The sequence below is a fragment of the Phyllobates terribilis genome, unplaced genomic scaffold, assembly GCF_046119375.1.
Source record: "Phyllobates terribilis strain yellow unplaced genomic scaffold, ASM4611937v1 Scaffold_3__8_contigs__length_932513732, whole genome shotgun sequence".
In the NCBI taxonomy this organism is placed as follows: Eukaryota; Metazoa; Chordata; class Amphibia; order Anura; family Dendrobatidae; genus Phyllobates; species Phyllobates terribilis.
The window spans coordinates 468,085,412-468,108,970 of record NW_027362763.1 but is presented as its reverse complement, the minus strand read 5'-3'; the positions used below and the strand labels follow the sequence as shown (position 1 = coordinate 468,108,970).

At 42.2% G+C, this 23,559-nt stretch overlaps 1 protein-coding gene across 2 annotated transcripts in view; it reads right to left on the bottom strand.

Moving 5' to 3' along the window:
* Positions 1 to 1,421: 1,421 nt before the first annotated feature.
* Positions 1,422 to 23,559, bottom strand: part of AFG1L (AFG1 like ATPase) — a 130,940-nt gene continuing 108,802 nt past the window's right edge. Inside the window, exons 9-13 of one of the 2 annotated variants that reach the window (XM_073675812.1) lie at positions 21,036 to 21,106; positions 20,679 to 20,779; positions 16,973 to 17,113; positions 14,335 to 14,448; positions 1,422 to 1,977 (exon numbers count right to left, since the gene is read on the bottom strand). In XM_073675812.1, the coding sequence (XP_073531913.1) occupies positions 1,849 to 1,977; positions 14,335 to 14,448; positions 16,973 to 17,113; positions 20,679 to 20,779; positions 21,036 to 21,106 (556 nt within the window). In that variant the 3' untranslated portion in view covers positions 1,422 to 1,848. The remainder of the gene's footprint in view (positions 1,978 to 14,334; positions 14,449 to 16,972; positions 17,114 to 20,678; positions 20,780 to 21,035; positions 21,107 to 23,559) is intronic. The other variant, XM_073675813.1, reaches the window with a different exon arrangement.

Sequence of the window (23,559 nt, the reverse complement as noted above, 5' to 3'; positions counted from 1 at the left end):
CTTTACATTTCTACTTATTCTGCGTTTTTCAAGTACAAGGATATCCCACTTTGGTATTTAGTCTTTGTATAAGTGTGCATACAAAGATAGCCATCAGTCACTGAAAGCACCACTCCAGCAGTTTTTTTTTATTACTGAGCTGGAGTGATGCTACTAATCTAAGTTCCCTGACCCTAGTCTTAAACTTACCAGCCGTAGTCTTCATCTTTCACCAGCGCCACACCGGTCGGTCTCCAGCAGTCTGTGACCTGCTGGATCGCTTCAGTGTTTGCTGGGCGAGCCGAAAGTCACAACTCAATGTAAGTCTATGAGAGCCAGAACAAGGAACTCGTAGACTTACATTGAGAGCTTGTGACCGTTACCTCTGAGTTCCGGAGCTGAATATGGCAGCTGGTAAGTATAATACTAGGGGCAGGGTACTTACATTAGTAGCACCACTCCAGCACTGAAATAAAAAAAATGCTGCAGCGGTGCTTGATTAGGACCTCCAGTGGACTGAAAAATCTCAGAATGATCAAAGATATAAATAAATAAACACAGGTTAAGCTGAATTCCCCCCCACAAAATTCTATATCAATCTGCTCAGCTCCCCCTGCTCTATATCATGCTGCCTGAAGATTGGACTGCATTTTCAATGAGACAGGTTCTTTCAATTTTAGGAACAATAAAAAAAAAAAGATTTATTGTTTTTAAATCATATGTTCCTCCATCTTTTCAACATTTGGATAAGGGTAAAATCATTTGTATTTCATAAAAATCTCAGTCATTTTAAATTCAAGTATCATTTTTATAACCATGTGGCTCTATATACGCCCGAATATTCTTGTGATCACTGTACATTCAAGTAAAAGGTTTGTCATTTTGGCAATTTTATTCTCAAGTTATTATGTATGTTACTGATAAGTAAAGGAGAAAATAACTAACATCTGATAAAATTAGGGTATAAAATAGCAAAATAGAACTCCATAAAGACTATTTACATAATGCCACAGTGCAGCAGCCCATAGTGTACAATGCTCCTGTTAAGGCGCCCATACACTATTAATCGCTGCTGGCCTAATGGTCGCTTAGCTGACAGTGGAAACTAGTGAGCATGTATGTGGGATAATCAGGAGGAATTGCCGAGTTTGCTTTTGTGTTCTCAACATAAAGGGGAACAAGTCACTGCCGGACACCACTTGTGTCATGGGAAGAATAAAATACAGAATTCTGCAGTAAGGTTTGTTAATTGTTCTAATACATTCTGAAAACATATCGTAAAATTAGACTATTAACCTACAATAACACATGAGTCACTATGTCTGTCTTCTGACACTAACCAGGCTGCACATCCCTTTCAGTTACCTGTGCTTATTTTGGCAGTTAACACTATCCTGGCTGCTATGGAACAGTCAGCATTGTGGCTTAATACTAATAAATCACTTACTAAGATATACATAATAAATATATTGCTAAGAGTATCCATAAACCTGGCTTTAAACACTGCAGCATTAATTCACTTTAAAAAGGAGTCCTTGGTTATAGCACTCAATGGAGCTCTTATATACTCCATTTATATTTCTATAATTTATTAGATATTTTGTAAGTGAAAGTATATATGGCATTTCCAGCTGTATACTCACACACAATAACACTGGCCAATGGTACCCTTGGTGAAACCAGAATAAAATGCATACATATAAATATTAGAGTAATGACAGGTAGGCATGGGCATTATATTGCAGTATAGAACAGCAGGGATAAGAGAATGGTCCTGAGAATAGTGCAGCCCTGGTGAGGACAGACACTTCAGAAGAAATGTCATCTCTCAAAGTGATTTCGTGTGCATTATATTCATCTCATTTGGCACTAAATCTGGCTTCTGTCTCCATCTCTCCAGTACTGATCTGTCTGCATTTCAGTAAGCCGGGATAAGGTGCGCTGAAATGCAAAAACTTCCTCTTCGCCTGTAAACATGGACAGTCCTCCTGATGAATCCTAAGGAAAGATGGAAACATTTGTTAGCTTTCTGTACAGTATATAGAAGACGATCAGTCACTCAAGTCTTATCAGTCCTACAGACCTAACGGGTAAGATGATCAACTGTTCTGCCAACATCTGTCACCCCTAGTATTTCCCAATAATATGCTATCTATTCAGAAAAATGCAAGTCTATCTCTACAGTACATTCTCTGCACTTGGGGAACCTGTGCGCTTCCTGTCCACTCATCTTTTCATTGTAGTTTTTAACCACTTACAGACATTGACGTACTGAGTCCTTGTGTATTGTGCATGCTCAGCTGAGCCTGCATTATTCTCGGCAGATGATTGCAGTGTTACACAGATGGCATCTGTCTCTAACAGCAGAGAGAAAAGCGGAGTTCTGCTTGTTGATTTTAACCCCTTAAATGCTTCTTATAATCTCTGACAAGTTCATTCAAAGCATGTTGTCCTGGGGAATGTGCCATTTTATGCACCCACTAGCTCCCCACGCGCAATTGCGGGGCTGCGATGGGTTTCCATAGAAGCTGTGGGCGTGCTGAAGACTCCCTTGGCTTCCATGACAGTGCTTGTTGATTTTAACCCCTTAAATGCTTCTGTCAATCTCTGACATGGTCATTCAAAGCATGTTGTCCAGGAGGATGTGCCATTTTATGCACCCATTGAGCCCCCCCCACACATTTGCAGGGTGCCAATGGGTTTCCATGGAAGCTGAGGGCCTGCTAAAGTCCCCCTTGGATTCCATGACAGTGCTCCTGTGAAAACCACAGACTTCATACGGGACTGGGATTTTTACTATACACTGTGTTCCAAATTATTATGCAAATAATATTTTCTCAGATTTTCCCAAATTACCTATATGAATTGCAGTCATTGTAATTTTCCAGTCAAATAACTATTAGAGTACAACTGAAAGGTTTTTGTACAAACTGCCTATGATAACAGTATATTTTAAAAAAAATAAAAAACTCAAACTGCACTCAAAATGCATGTTCCAAATTATTATGCACAGCAGAGTTTTCAACCTTTTCATTTTAATAAAGAACAAAAAAAATGGTCATTTTTGAAATTATAAGCATTAGCAGGTTATTACAAACTGAAATCAAACAGTTTTCAACTCAAAACTTTATTCTAGGTGATGTTACATTTGCACATAGGACCGCTTGTTCGAAAGGAGCTTCTGAACTCTCTCGTCCATTGAATTTGTCAGGTTTTGGATGGTTTCTGCTTTAATTGTTTTGCATGAGGACAGAATACCCTCCCAGAGCTGTTGCTTAGATGTGAACTGCCTCCCGCCATCATAGAGACTCCTTTTGATGATGCTCCAGAGGTTCTCAATGGGGTTGAGGTCAGGGGAGCATGGGTGCCACACTATAAGTTTGTCCCCTTTTATGCCCATAGCAGCCAGAGATGCAGATGTGTTATGTGCAGCATGAGACAGGGCATTATCATGCATGAAAATGATCTTGCTGCGGAATGCACGGTTCTTCTTCTTGAACCATGGAAGGAAGTGCTGTTTAAGAAACTCAACATACATTATGGAGTTCATCTGCATTTTGAGTGCAGTTTGAGTTTTTTATTTTTTTAAAAATATACTGTTATCATAGGCAGTTTCAATTGTACTCTAATAGTTATTTGACTGGAAAATTACAATGACTGCAATTCATATAGGTAATTTGGGAAAATCTGAGAAAATATTATTTGCATAATAATTTGGAACACAGTGTATACTGCAATACTATGGCATAAGTGTATAGTAAACACAAAAAAATAAAGTATTTAAAAAAAATACAATGAGCAATGAGATTTTTCAGAACCCATGACAGCACCATGGAGAGAGGGGATACCCCCTTCAATGACAAGAAACTTAGAGGATAAAAAGGCGGTACCTCTCCCACACATCAGTTGGATTACAGAGCACGAGAAGACCTCCAATGGTTATTTACAACAGCTTTAAATATCAACACTACATATTCTCTAAAAGCACTAAATGACCTTATACCAGAAATGAAAAAAGTGCTCACCCATACAAGTGACATGTTGGGAGGGAATATAAAGGTGCTGTCATGGGTTCTGAAAAATACCATTACCGGTAAGTAACTACGACTTTTTCTCTCACCCATGACAGCACCACGGAGAGAATTACAGAGAATAAGTGTTCAGGTTGGGACCACAGCCTGCAGAACCTTTCTCCCAAAGGTGAGATTAGTAAAGGAAGTCAGATCCAGACTATAGTGTCTATAGAAAGTAGATGGAGAGGACCATGTCACTGCCTGTCACGGGTGTGTCGCCACGAAGATCGTCACGATTACACAGCCTGACTTCTCGCAGCTGACTTTTTGGTGCTGATTAGGATGAAGGAGGGGGATGAGTGGAAGACGGCGTTTAACACTCCGGAGGGGCATTATGAGAACCTTGTCATGCCATTCGGTCTGACTAATGCCCCGGCGGTGTTCCAACACTTTGTTAATGACATTTTTCGCCGCCTGGTGGGACAGTTTGTTGTCATATATCTGGATGATATCTTAATTTACTCGCCGGATCTGGTGTCTCATCAGGAGCACGTTAGGCAGGTGTTACAGATCTTGCGGGATAATAAACTGTATGCCAAATGGGAAAAGTGTGTGTTCGCCGTACAGGAACTCCAGTTTTTAGGCTTCCTGGTTTCAGCGTCCGGTTTTCGTATGGACCCTGGGAAAGTGCGGGCAGTTCTTGAGTGGGATCGGCCAGAGAATCTTAAGGCACTACAACGTTTCCTGGGGTTTGCTAATTATTACCGGAAGTTCATTCGTAATTTCTCGTCCATGGTTAAGCCTCTCACAGACATGACTAAAAAGGGGACGGATTTTTCTAGGTGGTCTGTCAAGGCTTGTCAAGCATTCTCCTCCTTGAAAAAATGTTTTGCCTCGGCACCCATACTCATTCAACCTGATGCATCACAGCCATTCATTGTAGAGGTAGACGCTTCCGAGGTAGGGGTGGGAGCAGTATTGTCACAAGGTTCGTCCCCTGGTAAGTGGCATCCGTGCGCCTTTTTCTCTAAAAAATTGTCGTCTGCTGAGAGGAATTACGATGTCGGCAATAGGGAACTCTTGGCCATTAAGTTAGCTTTTGAGGAGTGGCGACATTTTTTGGAGGGGGCAGTCCATCCGGTCACCGTCATCACCGATCACAAGAACCTGCTATATCTGGAGTCCGCGAAACGTCTGAATCCCAGACAAGCTAGGTGGTCATTGTTTTTTACCAGGTTTAATTTTGTCGTTACATATCGTCCTGGGTCAAAAAATGTAAAGGCGGATGCCTTATCTCGTAGTTTCCCTGGGGCCGGGAATACGGACGACCCGATTCCTATCCTTCAGGAGGGGGTGGTGGTTTCGGCAGTATGCTCTGAGCTGGAGGAGGAGGTATTGGAGGCTCAGGGGGACGCCCCTGTTGGACCTCCGGGGAGACTGTTTGTTCCAGATCAGTTGCGACAAAAGGTGATCGAGGCACACCATAACTCAGTTTTTGCAGGACACCCGGGGAGTAGAGCAACTGTGGATCTCCTCTCGCGTCGGTTTTGGTGGCCTAACTTACATAAGGAGGTGGTAACTTTTGTCGCGTCCTGTGGGGTTTGTGCGCGCTCTAAGACCTCACATACCCGTCCGTCTGGGGCCCTCTTACCTTTGAAGATCCCGGAGCGTCCTTGGACTCATCTGTCTATGGACTTTATTACGGACCTCCCTCCATCTTCGGGTAAAACGGTCATACTCGTTGTAGTGGACAGGTTCAGCAAGATGGCACATTTTATCGCTCTTCCGGCTCTCCCTAATGCTAAAACTCTTGCGCAGGTGTTCATTGGGGAGATTGTGAGGCTTCACGGGGTACCCTCCGAGGTGGTGTCTGATCGGGGGTCTCAGTTTGTGTCCAAGTTCTGGAAGGCGTTTTGTGCACGGCGGGGGATGCATTTGTCGTTCTCATCGGCTTTTCATCCTCAGACCAATGGTCAGACGGAACGTATGAACCAGAGCTTGGAGACATATCTCCGGTGTTTTGTGTCAGAGAACCAGGAGGACTGGGCTTCTTTCTTACCTCTGGCAGAGTTTTCTCTTAATAATAGGCGGAGCGAGTCCACTGGTAAGTCCCCGTTTTTTGGGGCATATGGTTTTCACCCCCAGTTTTGTACTTTCAGTAGGGGGGGCTCTTCGGGGGTTCCTGAGGAGGAACGATTTTCCTCATCACTCGCTTCAGTATGGAGAGGGGTGCTGAAGAATCTGAATACTATGGGGAACCGATACAAACGTATGGCTGATAGGAGGAGAGTGTCTGGTCCGGACCTAAGTGTGAACGATCGGGTATGGTTGTCTACCAGGAATATAAAACTTAAGGTTCCCTCCTGGAAACTTGGTCCCAGGTTCATCGGGCCGTACAGAATCAGTTCTATTATTAATCCGGTGGCATTCCGTCTTGACCTCCCCCCTACGTTTAAAATTCACAACGTGTTCCACAGATCGTTGCTTAAGAGGTATGTGGCGCCGGTGGTACCGTCACCTTTACCTCCCCCTCCAGTGGTGGTCAAGGGTAACTTGGAGTTCCAGGTATCGAGGGTCATCGATTCACGCTTTAATCGCCGGTCCCTTCAGTACCTGGTTCATTGGAAAGGGTATGGTCCTGAGGAGAGGATGTGGGTTCCTGCGTCGGATATTAACGCAGACCGATTAGTTCGGGCCTTCCACACGACTCACCCGGATAAACCTGGCCCTGAGGGTCCGGAGGCCCCTCGTAGAAGGGGGGGTACTGTCACGGGTGTGTCGCCACGAAGATCGTCACGATTACACAGCCTGACTTCTCGCAGCTGACTTTTTGGTGCTTTGTGTTTTTCGGCAGTGAGGGAGTTAATTCTCTCTCTCTCTGTGCTAGACGAGGTCCAGCCTCGCCCAGCTGCAATCAATGCTGCTGTAGTGAGACTCCTTCAAATGCCTGCTGGTCTGTTAGGGAAGTGTCGGTGAAAGCATTTCATGCAGACTAACAGAGCGGATCGTGGTATTTGGAGTTTCAGAGATAAGTGTATTTGGAGTGTTTTTTCCCTTCCTCGCTTTATCATTTATCTCCTTTCCCGTTGGTGTTCCCTCTGTTGTAGTTGTGTAGTTTTTGTATGCAAGGTGGTTTTGGTTTTTCCCTTGTACTGTCTCGTTCGTCTAAGTACTGTGTGTGGGCATATTATTACTTGTCCCCTTTTGTTGTGATCGGGGTCCTTCTCAGGACTAGATTACTTAGGTGCAGGGATCCTCAGGAGGTAGGGGTTACGCTGGCGGCCTGGACCTCTGTACCTTTAACAGTACCTCCAGGTTGAGGGATTAGTCAGGGCCCCAGCTTAGGGTCAGCTTAGGCCCCCTACCTCCAGTATACAGAGACAGCGTGACACTGCCTTACAAATTTGCTCAATGGTCACATCAGACCTCTTCGTCCAGGAGGTTGCCACGGCTCTTGTGGGGTTAGCCTTTAACCCTTTTAGAACAACACTACCACTCCCAGAAAAAAATAAAATGATGGCCTCCCTAATCCATCTAGCCAACGTACACTTCGATGCTTTAAGCCCTTTCCTAGGCTCCTGAAACAAAAAATGATCCCACCTACTGTATCCTCACCCATTCCTTTTAGACTGTGAGCCCTCGCGGGCAAGGTCCTCGCTCCTCCTGTACCAGTCGCCATCACGTTTTGTTCAAGATTATTGTAATTGTTTTTGTATGTATACCCTTTTTCACATGTAATGCGCCATGGAATAAAAGGCGCTATAACAATAAATAATAATAATCTATCCTTTCTCCAAACCTTTGTAACTGACAAGTATCTAAATCAGACATCTCCTGATGTCTAGTCTATGAAGTTTTTTTCTTTGAGATTATTGGGACTGGCGCAAAAAGATAGAAGAACTACTTCTTGAGACTTATGGAACCTAGAAGCCACCTTAGGAAGATAGTCGTTTTAAAGCCTGGCCTATCTTCAAGGATTAAATAGCACAATACCCACTGACGTAGAGTCTTGCATACAAAAGGAGTATAGACAAAAAGATAAAACAGTAAATATTATATTTCAAATTATTAAAAACCAAAAAAAGTGTATATAGAATAAAATAAGGAGGATAGTTCAGGCCGCAGGAATAGTAGACACCAAGCCTGTGTTGTGTATCTTTAAAGTGATGAACACTGCATTAAAGACATGCCAAAAAACATGCCTACAGCGCCGTGATTAATAAGACATTCTAAAGAAATAAAAATCCTTGAACAAAGTACTAATAATCATTAAATAATATAAAGATCCTTCAAAAATACTACTGATCATATGAATATGTATCCAGAGAATGTATCAACAACATAATTCCAACAATGCATGAATCTATCACAAATCCATTGGTAGTCACATAGGCATATGTAGAGGCAAGTGCAAAGAGAGTAAAAAGGGAGGACCGTGACTGCCACCAGTGTTCTTATTCTTAATGAAAATAGGGAAAGGTTCTTCACCTAGACTGAGCTTATACAGAGGAATATGCCAACATAATTACATGATTGATAAATGTCATATGATATGTTCTAAACAAGTAAAGTGCAAATGCAGACAGTTGTCACCGGCTAAATATAAAGTGCAAATGCAAAGAGGTAGATTGACAAAATTAACAGTATACGTAGCCAAGAATGATTTGAAGGATAAAGCGCCAAGTGCAGTAGAATATTACTGACATGGATGGAATGAAATGCAGGTATAATGAAAATGCAGAGAAGTAAAAGAAGGATTTCAAAGTGCAAGCAGCTGGGTCTAAACACATGTAAACCTAAATAGGGAGAGCAGCAACACTTACACATGTACAGGGAAGGAGGCGTATCCTTGGAAGAAGCGTGGCGAAACGGCGTCACACTTTACTTTTTTATTACATATCATATGACATTTATCAATCATCTAATTATGTTGGCATATTCCTCTGTATAAGCTCAGTCTATGTGAAGAACCTTTCCCTATTTTCATTAAGAATAAGAACACTGGTGGCAGTCACGGTCCTCCCTTTTTTCTCTCTTTGCACTTGCCTCTACATATGCCTATGTGACTACCAATGGATTTGTGATAGATTCATACATTGTTGGAATTATGTTGTTGATACATTCTCTGAATACATATTCATATGATCAGTAGTATTTTTGAAGGATCTTTATATTATTTAATGATTATTAGTACTTTGTTCAAGGATTTTTATTTCTTTAGAATGTCTTATTAATCACGGCGCGGGAAGCATGTTTTTTAGCATGTCTTTAACCCCTTTACCCCCCAAGGTGGTTTCACGTTAATGACCAGGCCAATTTTTACAATTCTGACCACCGTCACTTTATGAGGTAATTACTCTGGAACGCTTCAACGGATCCCCCTGATTCTGAGACTGTTTTTTTCGTGACATATTGTACTTCATGATAGTGGTAAAATTTCTTTTATATCACTTGCGTTTATTTTTTTTTTAAAAATGGAAATTTGACAAAAAATTAGAAAATTTAGCAATTTTCAAAATTTGACTTTTTATGCCCTTAAATCAGAGAGATATGTCACACAAAATAGTTAATGAATAACATTTCCCACATGTCTACTTTACATCAGCACAATTTTTGAACCAATTTTTTTTTATTAGGGAGCTATAAGGGTTAAAAGTTGACCAGCGATTTCTCATTTTTCCAACTAAATTTACAAACCCATTTTTTTTAGGGACCGCATCACATTTGAAGTGACTTTGAGGGGCCTTTATGACCTTTATGACAGAAAATACCCAAAAGTGACACCATTCTAAAAACTGCAACCCTCAAGGTGCTCAAAACCACATTCAAGAACTTTATTAACCCTTCAGGTGCTTCACAGGAGTTTTTGGAATGTGGAAGAAAAAAATGAACATTTAACTTTTTTCACAACAATGTTACTTTAGACCCAATTTCGCAGGGGTAACAGGAGAAATTGCACCATGCAATTTGTTGTGCAATTCCTCCGGGGCACGCCGATACCGCATATGTGGGGGAAAACCACTGTTTGGGTGCACGGCAGGGCTCAGAAGGGAAGGAGCGCCATTTGACTTTTTGAATGTAAAATTTGCTTGAATAATTAGCGGATGCCATGTTGAGTTTGGAGAGCCCCTGATGTGGGGGGGTTTCCACTATTTAAGCACAAGTGACACCATTTTGAAAACTAGACCCCTCAGGGAACTTATCTAGATGTGTGGTGAGCACCTTGAACCCCCAAGTGCTTTACAGAAGGTTATAACATGGAGCTGTGAAAATAAAAAAATCAAACTTTTTTTGCTTCGTTTTTTTTTTTACCGTGTTCACTAAAGGGGTTAACTAGTGGGACAGTTTTATAGGACAGGTCGTTCCGGATGCGGCGATACCAAATATGTGTACTTTTATTTTTTTTTTTTTTTTTTTTTTTTTTAATAATATTTATTGGTGGGGGTACATTATATTTTAAACTTTTGGTGGATTTTTTTTTTTTAATTTTTAAATATTTTTTCAATATTTTAATTTTATTTTAATTTTTTAACACTTTTTATACTGTTATTCTTTGTCCCACTATGGGACTTTCACTTTTTTTATTCTGATCGCCTGCATAGCATAGGGATGGAGCACCATCCCTGTGCTATACAGGCTGTCAGCGCTGCAGAGACAGAGCACTGATCATGACCAAAGTATCTTCCTGCTGTCTGGTGACCCGGATATTGTCATGACGACATCGATCGTCATGGCAACATCCGGGAAGATGCGACAGACAGCGCTGGAGGCCGGCAGGAGAGGTGAGTATCGCGATCACCTCCCCTTGCCACCGCAATGTTGCGATCGGCTTAAATTTAGATTTTTAGGAACAAAACAGTAACAATGCAGTGACATGACAAGAATCTGCATAACTAATCGTATGCTAAATAGTTCCAAGTCAAATTTATGTATGAAATTGCCAAGAAGTTTGTCTATAAAATGGTGGTAGTCTCATGTTTAAAGCTGTAGTGGATGGTGAGATATAAAACCTGAAAGTCAAAAGTTGAAAACATTGTTACGCTTTTGCTTGTCAGTGTAAAACAGTCCGGAAAAAGTACCTTTATGGTTGACCTTATGGACTCCATCTTGAATGTTTGAGCTTTAAGGAATCTGTTCAGGTCTCTAAAGTTGATTATTGTTCTGAAAGTTCCATCTGGTTTTCTTATCAGAAAGAGAGGAGAATAAAACCCTTCCATCTCTTCCTGTATAGTGACCTCTAAAAGGACGGATTTTTTTTTACCAGATCCAGGATCTCCGATTCCAAGGTTAGCTGTTCCTTCGGGGAAGCCTGTGGGGAAGTCAGAATAAACTTCTGGGGAGGAACTATCTGAAACTCTGGCCTTAGGACAAATCTGACCAGGTTAGGAATCCAGCTGCTTGAGATTTTTTCCCAAGGGAAAAAAAGAGGAAGACCCTTCCCCCAACCTGGGGACGGGAGTCACTGGGAGAATTTCTTTCCGTCATGGGAGGGACCTGGAAACATTAAACTTCTTTCTTCCTCCAGTCATCCCATCTCTCCTGCTCTCTGGGAAATCTTCTCGGTTTAAACCTTCTTTTCTGAAAATATCTTCTATAAACTGGGATGGATAAATTAGGGAATCCTTTTTTGCCGTCTCCTGCTTTTTCCAAAATGTCGTCAAAGACTGGGCCAAATAGATATTCTCCTTCACATGGGATAGACCATAGCTTTGACTTAGCTTGAATATCCCCTGGCCAGCATTTGAACCAGAGAGCCCTACGGCCGCATTAGAAACAGCTGCTGATCTAGCTGCCAGCCTTGCTAAATCCGCTCAAGAATATGAAGGAAACACCGCTGCACCCCCCATTAACAGAATTGTGGCTAAAATATTGCCCCTAGCCACCTTATGCTTCATCTGTCCCTCCAATGGATCTAACCAAACCATTAAAGACGTAGCAGTACATATCGCTGAGATGCTGCAACCGAGGATTCCCAAGTACCTTTAAGAACGCTATCTGCCTTTCTATTCAGGGGATCCTTTAGCATCCCCATATCCTCAAAAGGTAGAGCAAATCTTTAGGATGCCTTTAAGACAGCTAAATACAATTTTGGGGATTTATTCCAGGATGATGATGAGGCCTCATCAAAGGGATACTTTCTCTTAAATGATGAAGGAAAGGACCCCTCTTCTTGTTTTTTTCCATTCCCTCCCAGGGCCTGGATCCTTTCGTTAAAAGGAAAAGTTCAACGCTTCCTTTGTTCTATGCCACCAAACATGATATCCTTGACTGACTTTTGTTTCAACAATACACATCATGGACCTAACCGCTTTCACCAGTTTATCTGCATTCTCAAGAAATGCTGCCCCCCAGTACCGTTAGGAGGATGAAAAAGATGAAGAAGAAGAGGAGGATCCCAAAGACCTTCTGATTTATCAGATTTGTCAGACTCGGGTGATGATCTCCTAGGCTTTCCGTCTTTCCTACCCTTCCCCCACCATGAGATAGGGATTTCAGGGAATTCTTGATTTCCGACCTAATGATGGATCTTAATTCAGAGGTGCAGTTAGGGGATTCTTCACAAACAGTCTATTCAATAGTGGATTGACAAAGACTTTTCTGCCAAGAACTTACCAACCCTTCTTTAGACAGTGCACATTCCTTGTGTTTAGACTTCATTATACACTTCCTAGGTTTTCCCTGACATTAAAATGACAAGAGAAGCCCCATTACAAAGTGAACTTTCACGAAGATCACTTACCACTCCGAATCTATCAAGGGTACCGGATACAGTGGAGGATTCATATCGCCAGACAGATCTCCTCTGGAGGCTGTGGCTTCATCCATTATATTAAGATCCACGTTACTGGAGCTGTGCCTCTGCTGACTGGTCCTGCTGTTACTTCAGGCGCCACTTTTTCCATTGGAGCGACTGCCACTGTCACGACGCTCCACATGCTCCTGCTGGGGCTCCCATTGCTGCTGTTGTGTCTGCTCCATTACCACTGGAAGGACAGCCGGAGCAAATAACCCACTCTGCTGGCGGTCTAACCGCATTTTAAATGTGGGACCTGAAAGAAACAGCCCTGTCTCTCCGCTGGTGCTACTTCTGGGCCCCACCTCAGAAGTGAAAAAAACACCTCTGGGTCAAATGTCACAGTCGCGCTAGCCATCAGGGAACGCGCCCTGCGCACCTTGAGAAGCGCAGGAGCCGGCTGACCACACAGCATGGCGTTGCTGCTCGAGCCTACATGCAAGTCAAGTCCCCCTGGACCCACTATGGCGCTTCCAGGACCCCTGTACTGGACACAGCAGGGACGGGGCCGCTGCCTGAATAGACCAGCCAGGCCTGGGTAAATCTTCTTTTCTTCATAGAGTACTGCTGAATCCAGACGAAGGTTCCCCCATCAAGGATAGGAAACCAACTGTGTGGGTGAGGTTCCGCAATTTTATCCTGTAGATCTCCTGTCCTTTTAAGGGTGGATCCCCGCTCTCTGTGGTGCTGTCATGAGTGAGAGAAAAAAATATAAAAATTTGAATCACACTCAAATCAGAAGTCGGAAGAGGTGCTGGATATTCCAGCCTACAGGAGGCAGTTCGCAGAACTCCCTTCAGCAGTCATGGTCTCCAGAATTGGCCACTGGACAAGGGTCCTGCAAACTGATAAGTTCATCTCTAACTACAATATAGTATAGCTTGAACTAATTTATCCTCAGTTTATTTGAGGCATGAGTACAAAAAGAGGAGAGTCTGTTTAGTATAGGGTGCCATCTAAAAGATGTCACATTGTCATTGGTATATGGGCTCACATACTTTGATCAAATGTGTGCAAAGTACCTCACATTTTGCATATTTAGCAATAGTGGAATTCATGTTTGAAGAGTGCTGTTGCATGATGTGTTCTATATAAACACATTTGTGTTGCAGCCACAGTGTACTTGCACCTGTATATTCACTTAATATTTTAAATAGTGCTGACATAAGGAGGTATGGCAGTTTCCATTCTGGTTGTGCACCCTATTCACCCATTTGTCCAAGACCGTTTTAAATCAGAACAAATTATAGCTGGATCTTATTAATCCCCAGATCATTTGACGTAAAAAGAGAGGAAAGTCTGTTTAGTGGACAGATCTAATCGAGGTTGTTTTGTTCCTGGCAAATGGGTTTACACACTTTGATCAAAGTGTTGCATAGACATAAGCTTGTCTGTACATCCTATCCAAATCAGCAGGAAAGTGTTGCAACGTTTGCAGTAGGAGAAATCATCACAATACACATTATGTTATATTATAAATTAACAACTATAACAGCCCAGCATAAATGAAGCAACATTAGTAGTGGATATTGCTTAGTGACCAAATACCTGAGTAATTTCCAGGTCATCCAGGAGTATTCTAGACTCTACATCCACAGAATCTTTTAGCTTTTGCATAAACAAGCTTTGCAAAGGTGTTTCTGCAGAGCAAACAACACGCACCTTAAAAAAAATATATTCCATTAGTAATTTTGGATCCATTTTTACTAATTTTATTGAAAATTTTCCAAGTGAACTACATCTTTTTAATATCACAATTAAACCCAGGACATGATAAATGGAAAGAATTGGATTGCTGGACTGCTGAAGGGGTATGTTAAAAAGGGCTCATAGCCGTGAAAGCATTAGAAGCATTACTTCTAGGACAGAACATGATGGAACATGTTTTTAGCTTCCTAACAGTCTGTTCACAATGTGCTGAAAGTGTCCATAGGCTTTAACAGGACTAACATTTGCACAGGTACTGTCCCTTTGGCAAAAATTGGGGTGTGTAATGCAGCGGCTTGCTTGGCATTACTGTAATGGTCCAGGATGTGTTTTGGGCTGACCATGTACCTCCCCCTCAGGTGACTGGTCACATGACTGTGACATAGCACAGGTCCTGTGCACACAGAATGTCTGATCACATGACTATGACATCAGCACAGGTCCTGTGGGTGTGTACTACAGGATATATAAACCCTGGTAGTCTTGAGACAGGGTGTGTAAGGCGTGAGGCCTGTTCCTGTGTGGGACACCGCTATAGTGTGAAGCCTGGTGAAGCCTGAAAGGCGGAGGCTGGATCCTTAGCTGTGTAAGCCATCCCAGTAGCCTTGGAGGGCCAGAGGCTTGGAAGGCAAGAGCCTGAAAGGCAGAGGCTGGATGTTGGCTGTGTAAGCATACCAGTAGCCTTGGATGGTACGAGGGCTGGAGACTCCCATCTGGGAAGCCGTAAAGCCACAGTGGTGGCAGAATAAACCTGAAGCAGCTAAAACCCGCCAAAGGTAAAAACACTGTGTTATATGGACATTTATGTTGTTGACTAGCTGAGGGCTGTAACTGGAGCCAAGTGGACGTGACTGTCGCTGGAAAGGCTCCCGAATGTTATGTGTGTAATATGCCGGTGAGCCACTAAGATGGACTGTGTGATAAGCAGTTATGAAGTGCAATAAACTGCTGAAGTGTGAAAACTGAAAGACGTGGCTGGCGTGCTTTAATTGACCCGATGCAGCGAGTATCCCCCAGTATGATGACTAGCGCTGCCTTACAGGTGGTATTGTTTGGCTATTTTTTCACTTTAATGAAAACACAACTACAGAAATGGCTAAACATTAGACAGTCTATAATGGCATAAAAACAAGGCTGTGTAGGGAACAAAGGCAGAAATTGTTAAATTGATACAGTAAAAGGCAAAGCATGACCAATTCTCATACTGCATTACAAATGGTACTTTTTCCATGGTGCATGTGACGCGTGTTGGCATTTTATGCACTTGGTTATGTAAGCATATCCAATCACTATGACAATCAATGTATGTATTATTCAGTGCTTTATAAATAGATGCTGCTTTAAAATTCCATTTTGTTATGTTTTCTTTGTCAGGAGCAAGGTTAAATGACATTTCAACATCAGTACTATTTCAGGAAAAGCAACATCTCATAGGAATCAGAGTGCAATTACGATAATGAAAATAAAGGACACCGAGGCAGGCGGTAAAAGTTTCTAACTTCACACAGTGGCAGCCATGTGTTGCCATAAGTTACACGGAACATTACTACCGAAATAAGAAAACTGCTCATAACATGTACAGATACGTTCATAGGATATTATATGCTTGTGTTAGGGTACAAGCTATGTGAGTGACACCCATGATACAACGATTAGAATTATCCTAGAAAGAGGAGAAAAGGGGAACATGCTTCATAGGGCAAGTGCTAAGGCAATTGGATATTAACTCTCGCCTTTGTGTAGAACGCAACACCTGTGTAAGCCTGATAGCAGTATGCCTTAGCTGGATCCAGCCTGGCCCATCAGTGGAAGTATGATTTGTGGAGCAGAAAAGGTAGCGTATAGCATGCCGCCCCATTATATTAGATGAATATTCAGTACTACAACTTTTTAGAATAGTAGTACTTTATTAAATTGATAACAGGTCTACTTGTTTCTATCTAATCATTTGATGATAAATGGTCCTGATGAAGGGATCAGCACAATCCTGTAGTTCTGAATATTCATCTAATAGATAGCGGGGCATGCAGAACCCTACATTTTTATCTCCACAAATCACATGATACAAGCAATAATATTCAGGCAATTCCTGGTCAATAATAAACTATACAAAGACACACAAATATAATTATACATATACACATATGTGCTGAAATGTGTGTGTATATTAACCTATCCCCCAGTAGTAAGTCACCAGCATCCTTACAATGAGGTTCCGGGGAATCTTTGTTGCGAAACATCAGTACAACAAGCAAACTCTATATGATCTTCTATATGAACCATTTGTACATGGGTGCCTACACACCAACATGGGGTGGCCAATTTATCTTTAAATAATGGGAATATCAGGAGAAGGAGAACCTGTAAACCTTTACATTAGTAAGTGCCACATAATCATGTCCCCACACATTTGTTAAAGATAAAGTGGTCACCCCCTTTAATTTTCTAACACCAGAAAACATCAGTAATCAATCTTTACCTTATGATCATAGAAGGCATCTATAAGAGTAATGAATCTGCGAGCCTGAGAACGCTTCGTCATATTGAACTGCGGGATTTGCCGAATAAAAACCGTGTCAAATTTCTTGCACATCTCCAGGTAATCACTGGCGCCCAGAGGCTACGGTGTAAAAAGAAGCAAGTCACCAATTGGCTTAGGACTATTTTCACATACAGTGTTCATTTAAAACAGTGTTTCCCAAACCCTGTCTTCACGGCCCCCAACACATGTTTTCAGGATTTCTTTAGTATTGCACAGGTGAGGGAACATGTTGCAGCTTCTGATGACCTAATAATAATTCCATCACCTGGGCAATACTAAGGAAATCCTGAAAACATGACGTGTGGGGGCCGTGAGGACTGGAGATTAGGACACACTGATTTAAAATCTCCAGTTTCTAATAAGAAATAATTCCAAGAATACCTTGTCACATCGATAACACAGCTTAAAAAAATCAGATGTGCCATTGGAAGTTCCCGGGCCAAGGGCAAGACGCTCTATACTTTACTGCAGAGGAGTACACATTTTACTGTATGTGATAACATCATACTAAATATTTTCTACATACAGTACAGCACAATGTACAATTATGCCTTCATAACTCCATGAATATGGGCTTTGTATCAAAGTATACTTTAACGTAATTCTGTAATCATGTTACAGAGAAAAAAAAACAGTTCTATCCAACTACTGTAGTCTAATCATGGTCATTAATTTAGTGTAGTACATTCTGTAAACTCCCTCGTCCTTTACGTTGGGTGATGAAAGGAGTGGACAGGGAAAAGAAGATGGGCGAAGGATTCTTTAGCTTTCATCCAGTAGATCCATGGACAGAATGGGGAAATGTGTACTTGTTCTTTGCTTTGTAACTAATGCCCCTGACGTTGATGAATCCAACTCTTTCCAGCGATCACCGCTGGAGTACATACATTCTTATGATGTTTGTTTTTCATCTTGTGGCAATTATCACATTCCACAATCTCCATGTTAGCAATTAAAAAGAAGTAGCATAATCCTTAATGCATCTGCTTACATTAATTATGTCTCAATACATAAACAATTAAGACTTTCTGTATTCTATTACACTGCAGCACACTCCAACCGTCTGAACCATCTAGGGTGGAAGAGAACACAGAAAATACCTATCATCACAAACTGGGATTGGAATGATAAGTGTCTTTACACATTTACCTATAGGGTTATGTAATATCATTGTAATGCCTTGGTATTATCACTATCTGCAATAATGAGCAGCCACAGAAGCATCATTTACAAGCTTCTTCATCAATGATATTCAAATTCATGACTATATAGCAAGCATACATGAGAAGACCAGCTAATGCCTGTTTTCTTTATTCAATCATAGAACACATTTTTGTAAATTACTCATATAAATATTCTTGATCTTATTTTCAGAGTATAATGTATTGTATGCATCACTGATGTATTGTACCATGGGTTCAATTACAACTCTATTTTACAATTTAGTCATACTGCATGTACATATTTTATCAAAACCTTAGTTATAGGAATAAATATATCAGCTAGTAAAGGGCCCCATAGATATTCGATTAAAGGGAACCTGTCCTGTAGCAGAGGCAGTCCAATCTGTGGACAGAGTGGTATAGAGAAGGTGAATGTATAGGTTTGTTGGAAAAGATTCGGTATAACGTGTATTTTATTAATTTAAATCCCTGGTGTTTGTATATGTATGAGTCCAGTAGGTGGTCCTACTCAGTGACTGACAGATATCACTGCATGCAGTCATACAGGAAAGGCTGCCAATCACTGAATAGGACTGCCCACTGGACTCCGATACATACAAACTACAGGGATTTCAATAATAAAAAAATGCAAGTTTTACTGCAACTTTAACCATACAAATGCAACATCTGATCAGCTCCTCCTGCTGTACATTATCCTGCCTGCAGATCAGATACCATTTTCAACATGTCAGGTTCCCTTTAAAGTTGGCTGAACAAGCCAATTTCAGCAGAATGCAGCCAACCACTTGATGTGAATGCGGACTTCCCAGCTCTTCTGTGATGTCAGGGAAGAGAAGGATCCAACAATTTAAATGTAACCGTCCAGTCCCTTTATTGTCAGGGAAGATGAGCTGCTGCCAGGTGTCTAACAGCGGCTTCCTTCACTGTCCTTATTGAAAACACATGACAAGCGTTTGAGTATGCTGTGGTCAGGATTAAGCTTTCGGATGATAGCTATCTTGTGTGTATGAGAGGGCATCTGTAATTCTATAAATGTATAGTCAACACTTTGTTGATGAAAATTAGCAACCACTTAGCAAATAAATGGCCATTTCACCCCTGAGGAAGCTACACGGTCAGTGGCGATACTCGTTGGGTGTCTCCCCCCTCATTTATTGTTACACAGATTCCGGTCTCCATGTCATATTACGCTTCTCGACTCATTTTTTTGGTGATGTGCACTGATGGTTGGGCTGTGCTTGTATTATTCCATTTTTTCATTTCTATTTGTGTTAGTTATTTTTTCTACACGCTGTGACTTTTATGTCCATGTGTAGCTTACCTGCATAGCCACCTTTTGATGTTTACACTAAACATCTTTTGACCGGTATCCAGGGTACTATTATTTCATAGGCATTTAAGGCCTAGACATTTGTTCTATTATGGGAATATCTAGGTTTGCGCAGACAGCTTATTGGCTAGTTTAATTGTTTTTATATTATGTGTTATTTGTCCTTTCATTAACAAATAAACATTAATTATTTGTGGGTGATCCCTTTGCATTGGCATACTTATTTTTCTTCCTTTTATAACACATAGCATAACCTACATTTAGAATTCTAAAGCCTTGTTAGCTTTGACATCCGGTTAGTTCAGAGAGTGTGTGTGCAGTGTGTGTGTGTGTGCAGTGTGTGTGTGCAGTGTGTGTGTGTAGTGTGTGTGTGTGTGTGTGCGCAGTGTGTGTGTGTGCAGTGTGTGTGTGTGCAGTGTGTGTGTGTGTGAATGTGTTTGGAAGCTGTTTACAGTATTAACATTAATAATAATAGTACAGATAACTTTATACTATAACAACGCAAGTAATCTGTTAGGGGCATTTCTGTCTGCACAATGTTGACCGATTTCAAGTGTAAACCAGCAAAATTCTAAATGCATCTCTGGACTACTATACTAACTGTAACTTAGGATCAGTATTGTGTAAAGTGAAAAATACCCAAGCACATGGCCATATTACGACTTTGCGTTTTTCTCGTAATAGGGAACCTATATAGGTACGTGGGTCCTGTATATGCCCATGATTTCAAACAAAGGCATAGTGTTCTTTTTCTGTATAAATGCTCCATGTTGAAATATATCCAACATACAGCACCCACTGAAGGACCATATGGCAGCACAAGGGACTACAGGGGACCTCATGTTCTGCCGTACTACCCCATGCGCATAACTCAGCATCATTGCTCTTCTTTTACTTATTAGTGGTCATCATGAGTTTAAAATAATGTGTGCATTGGTCAACTGGATTTATGTATTTACTTCAATAAAATACGTGTTGTCCCAAGATAATTATACAGAAGAGTGAATAATCTGGGTGTTATTACATGAAAACATGTTTTTGTTCAATGTTTATGAGACAAGTGGATTGCGGATCACAAAAAAAATGTTTATAAGTGTATTAACTAGTTTCTAGTTGGCGGGGCACTTACACGGTCACAGAGTTCCTCAAATGTGCAGTCAGCAATGGATCCACAGGCTTTGCTCAGCTTCAGCTCCCTGCCCTGCACTTTCAGAATCCTTGGTCTTGTTACTATGGAAACAGGAACAAAAGCTCAGTCTTGTCTGGATAATTACCCTAAAATTCATCCCTTACAGCTAGGAAATGCATAGCTTGATGAATAATAGCACATGATTCAACACATAAATTAGACAAAATGCTGATACAATGACTGCCACTTGAGTGTGGCATCAACCCATAGACAGCAATGGAACTTATTAATTGGTCAGTAGAGATTGGGCATTGTGTTTTAAATGTGTTCTCTTTCAAGAGAAATTAACTTACGTACCATCATTTTGTTTCTGAGCCAGCTCATCAAACAACTTATCCATGACAGTCTCCACATCAGCTTCACTTGTGCTGGAAAGGAAAAAAAATAGAAGAATGGCATGTGAGATTAATAACGCGCAAAGCCGGCTACTAACAGCTGCCTGTGATGGCTTAGCTTCTCGCCCATACACCTATGCATCTAGGTTCAGGAGGATATTGTGCTCTAAACACAAACATTACTCTTACAATACAAGACAAGATTGGGAATATTAACTTGGATGGAGGTGATTTAGGCTTATTTGCATATATCGAGTGGCTCCACGGACGTCTAGTAATGAGGCCATGCCGGCACAACAAAGCTGGTAATGCAAGGTGTACACAGAAAGGAGATAGTCTAACACAGGGGTCTTAAACTCGGCTGCGTATATGGGACGCACATGGAAAAAATTTGCATTTCGGGGGCCGCATGCTTTGCAGGTCAAAGTGACAATTTTAGTGATACCATTTTTTTTGTATACACCGTCTGAACATTTTTGCTGTGTTTATTTTATTTATAGATTGGGTCGTTACGGATGTGGCGATAATAAACGTGCACTTTTTGTGCTTAGTTTATATATAAAACAGCATTTTCAGTGGCAAAATATTTTTTCATGCTTTATTTTACATTTTTTTTTTTTTTTTTTTTACAATTTTGTTTCCTCCAATTGGCCACATACAGTAATATTGTTTTACAATTAGCACCATATGGTAATTCTGGCAAACATCTAGTAATGAGCCCCATCCTGGTGGTCCCTATATTGTAGCAATGTGCCCCATCCTGGTGGTCCCAATCTTATAATAATGTGCCCCATCCTGGTGGTCCCCATCTTTTAGTAATGTGCCCCATCCTGGTGGTCCCAATCTTGTAATAATGTGCCCCACCCTGGCTGTCCCCATCTTGCAGTAATGTGCCCCATCTTGGTGGTCCTCATCTTGTAGTAATGTGCCCATCCTGGTCCCCGTCTTGCAGTAATGTGCCCCATCCTGGTCCCCGTCTTGCAGTAATGTGCCCCATCCTGGTGGTCCCGTCTTGCAGTAATGTGCCCCATCCTGGTGGTCCCGTCTTGCAGTAATGTGCCCCATCCTGGTGGTCCCGTCTTGCAGTAATGTGCCCCATCCTGGTGGTCCCCATCTTGCAGTAATGTGCCCCATCCTGGTGGTCCCCATCTTGCAGTAATGTGCCCCATCCTGGTGGTCCCCATCTTGCAGTAATATGCCCCATGCTGGTGGTCCTCATCTTGTAGTAATATGCCCCATCCTGGTGGTCCCCATCTTGTAGTAATGTGCCCCATCCTGGTGGTCCCAATCTTGTAATAATGTGCCCCATCCTGGTGGTCCCCATCTTGCAGTAATGTGCCCCATTCTGGTGGTCCCCATCTTGCAGTAATGTGCCCCATCCTGGTGGTCCTCATCTTGTAGTAATGTGCCCATCCTGGTCCCCGTCTTGCAGTAATGTGCCCCATCCTGGTCCCCGTCTTGCAGTAATGTGCCCCATCCTGGTGGTCCCCATCTTGCAGTAATGTGTCCCATCCTGGTGGTCCCCATCTTGCAGTAATGTGCCCCATGCTGGTGGTCCCCATCTTGCAGTAATATGCCCCATGCTGGTGGTCCTCATCTTGTAGTAATATGCCCCATCCTGGTGGTCCTCATCTTGTAGTAATATGCCCCATCCTGGTGGTCCCAATCTTGTAATAATGTGCCCCATCATGGTGGTCCCCATCTTGCAGTAATGTGCCCCATCCTGGTGGTCCTCATCTTATAGTAATGGGCCCATCCTGGTCCCCGTCTTGCAGTAATGTGCCCCATCCTGGTCCCCGTCTTGCAGTAATGTGCCCCATCCTGGTGGTCCCCATCTTGCAGTAATGTGCCCCATCCTGGTAGTCCCCATCTTGCAGTAATGTGCCCCATCCTGGTAGTCCCCATCTTGCAGTAATATGCCCCATGCTGGTGGTCCTCATCTTGTAGTAATATGCCTCATCCTGGTGGTCCCCGTCTTGCAGTAATGTGCCCCATCCTGGTGGTCCCCATCTTGCAGTAATATGCCCCATCCTGGTGGTCCCCATCTTGCAGTAATGTGCCCCATCCTGGTCCTCGTCTTGGAGTAATGTCCCCCATTAAGTAGTAATGCCCCATCCAGGTCTCCATCTTGTAGAATTGTCGCCTGTGCTGTTCTTCACACATAAAAAAAAAAAAAAAAAAAAAAAAAAGATTCCTCTCACCTGTCCTCCGTTCGCATGGCAGTGACGTCATATGCCGCTGCGCTGGGACGCAGATATCAGCTGCTGGCCTCTGATTGGCCGGCGGCTGGCATTGGTAATGCTGTGCTGGGAGACAGTCTCTACGCGCAGTGTGCGTCAATGCAGCGCTTCTGTCGGCGGCTCCTACTGGACCAGGTCGGGATCGTCAAGGGGTCGGTGCCTGCGGGCCGCATAAAGCAGCCTCAGGGGCCACGTGTTTGAGACCTCTGGTCTAACATATAAAGCCAAGGCAGACACTAAGGAATG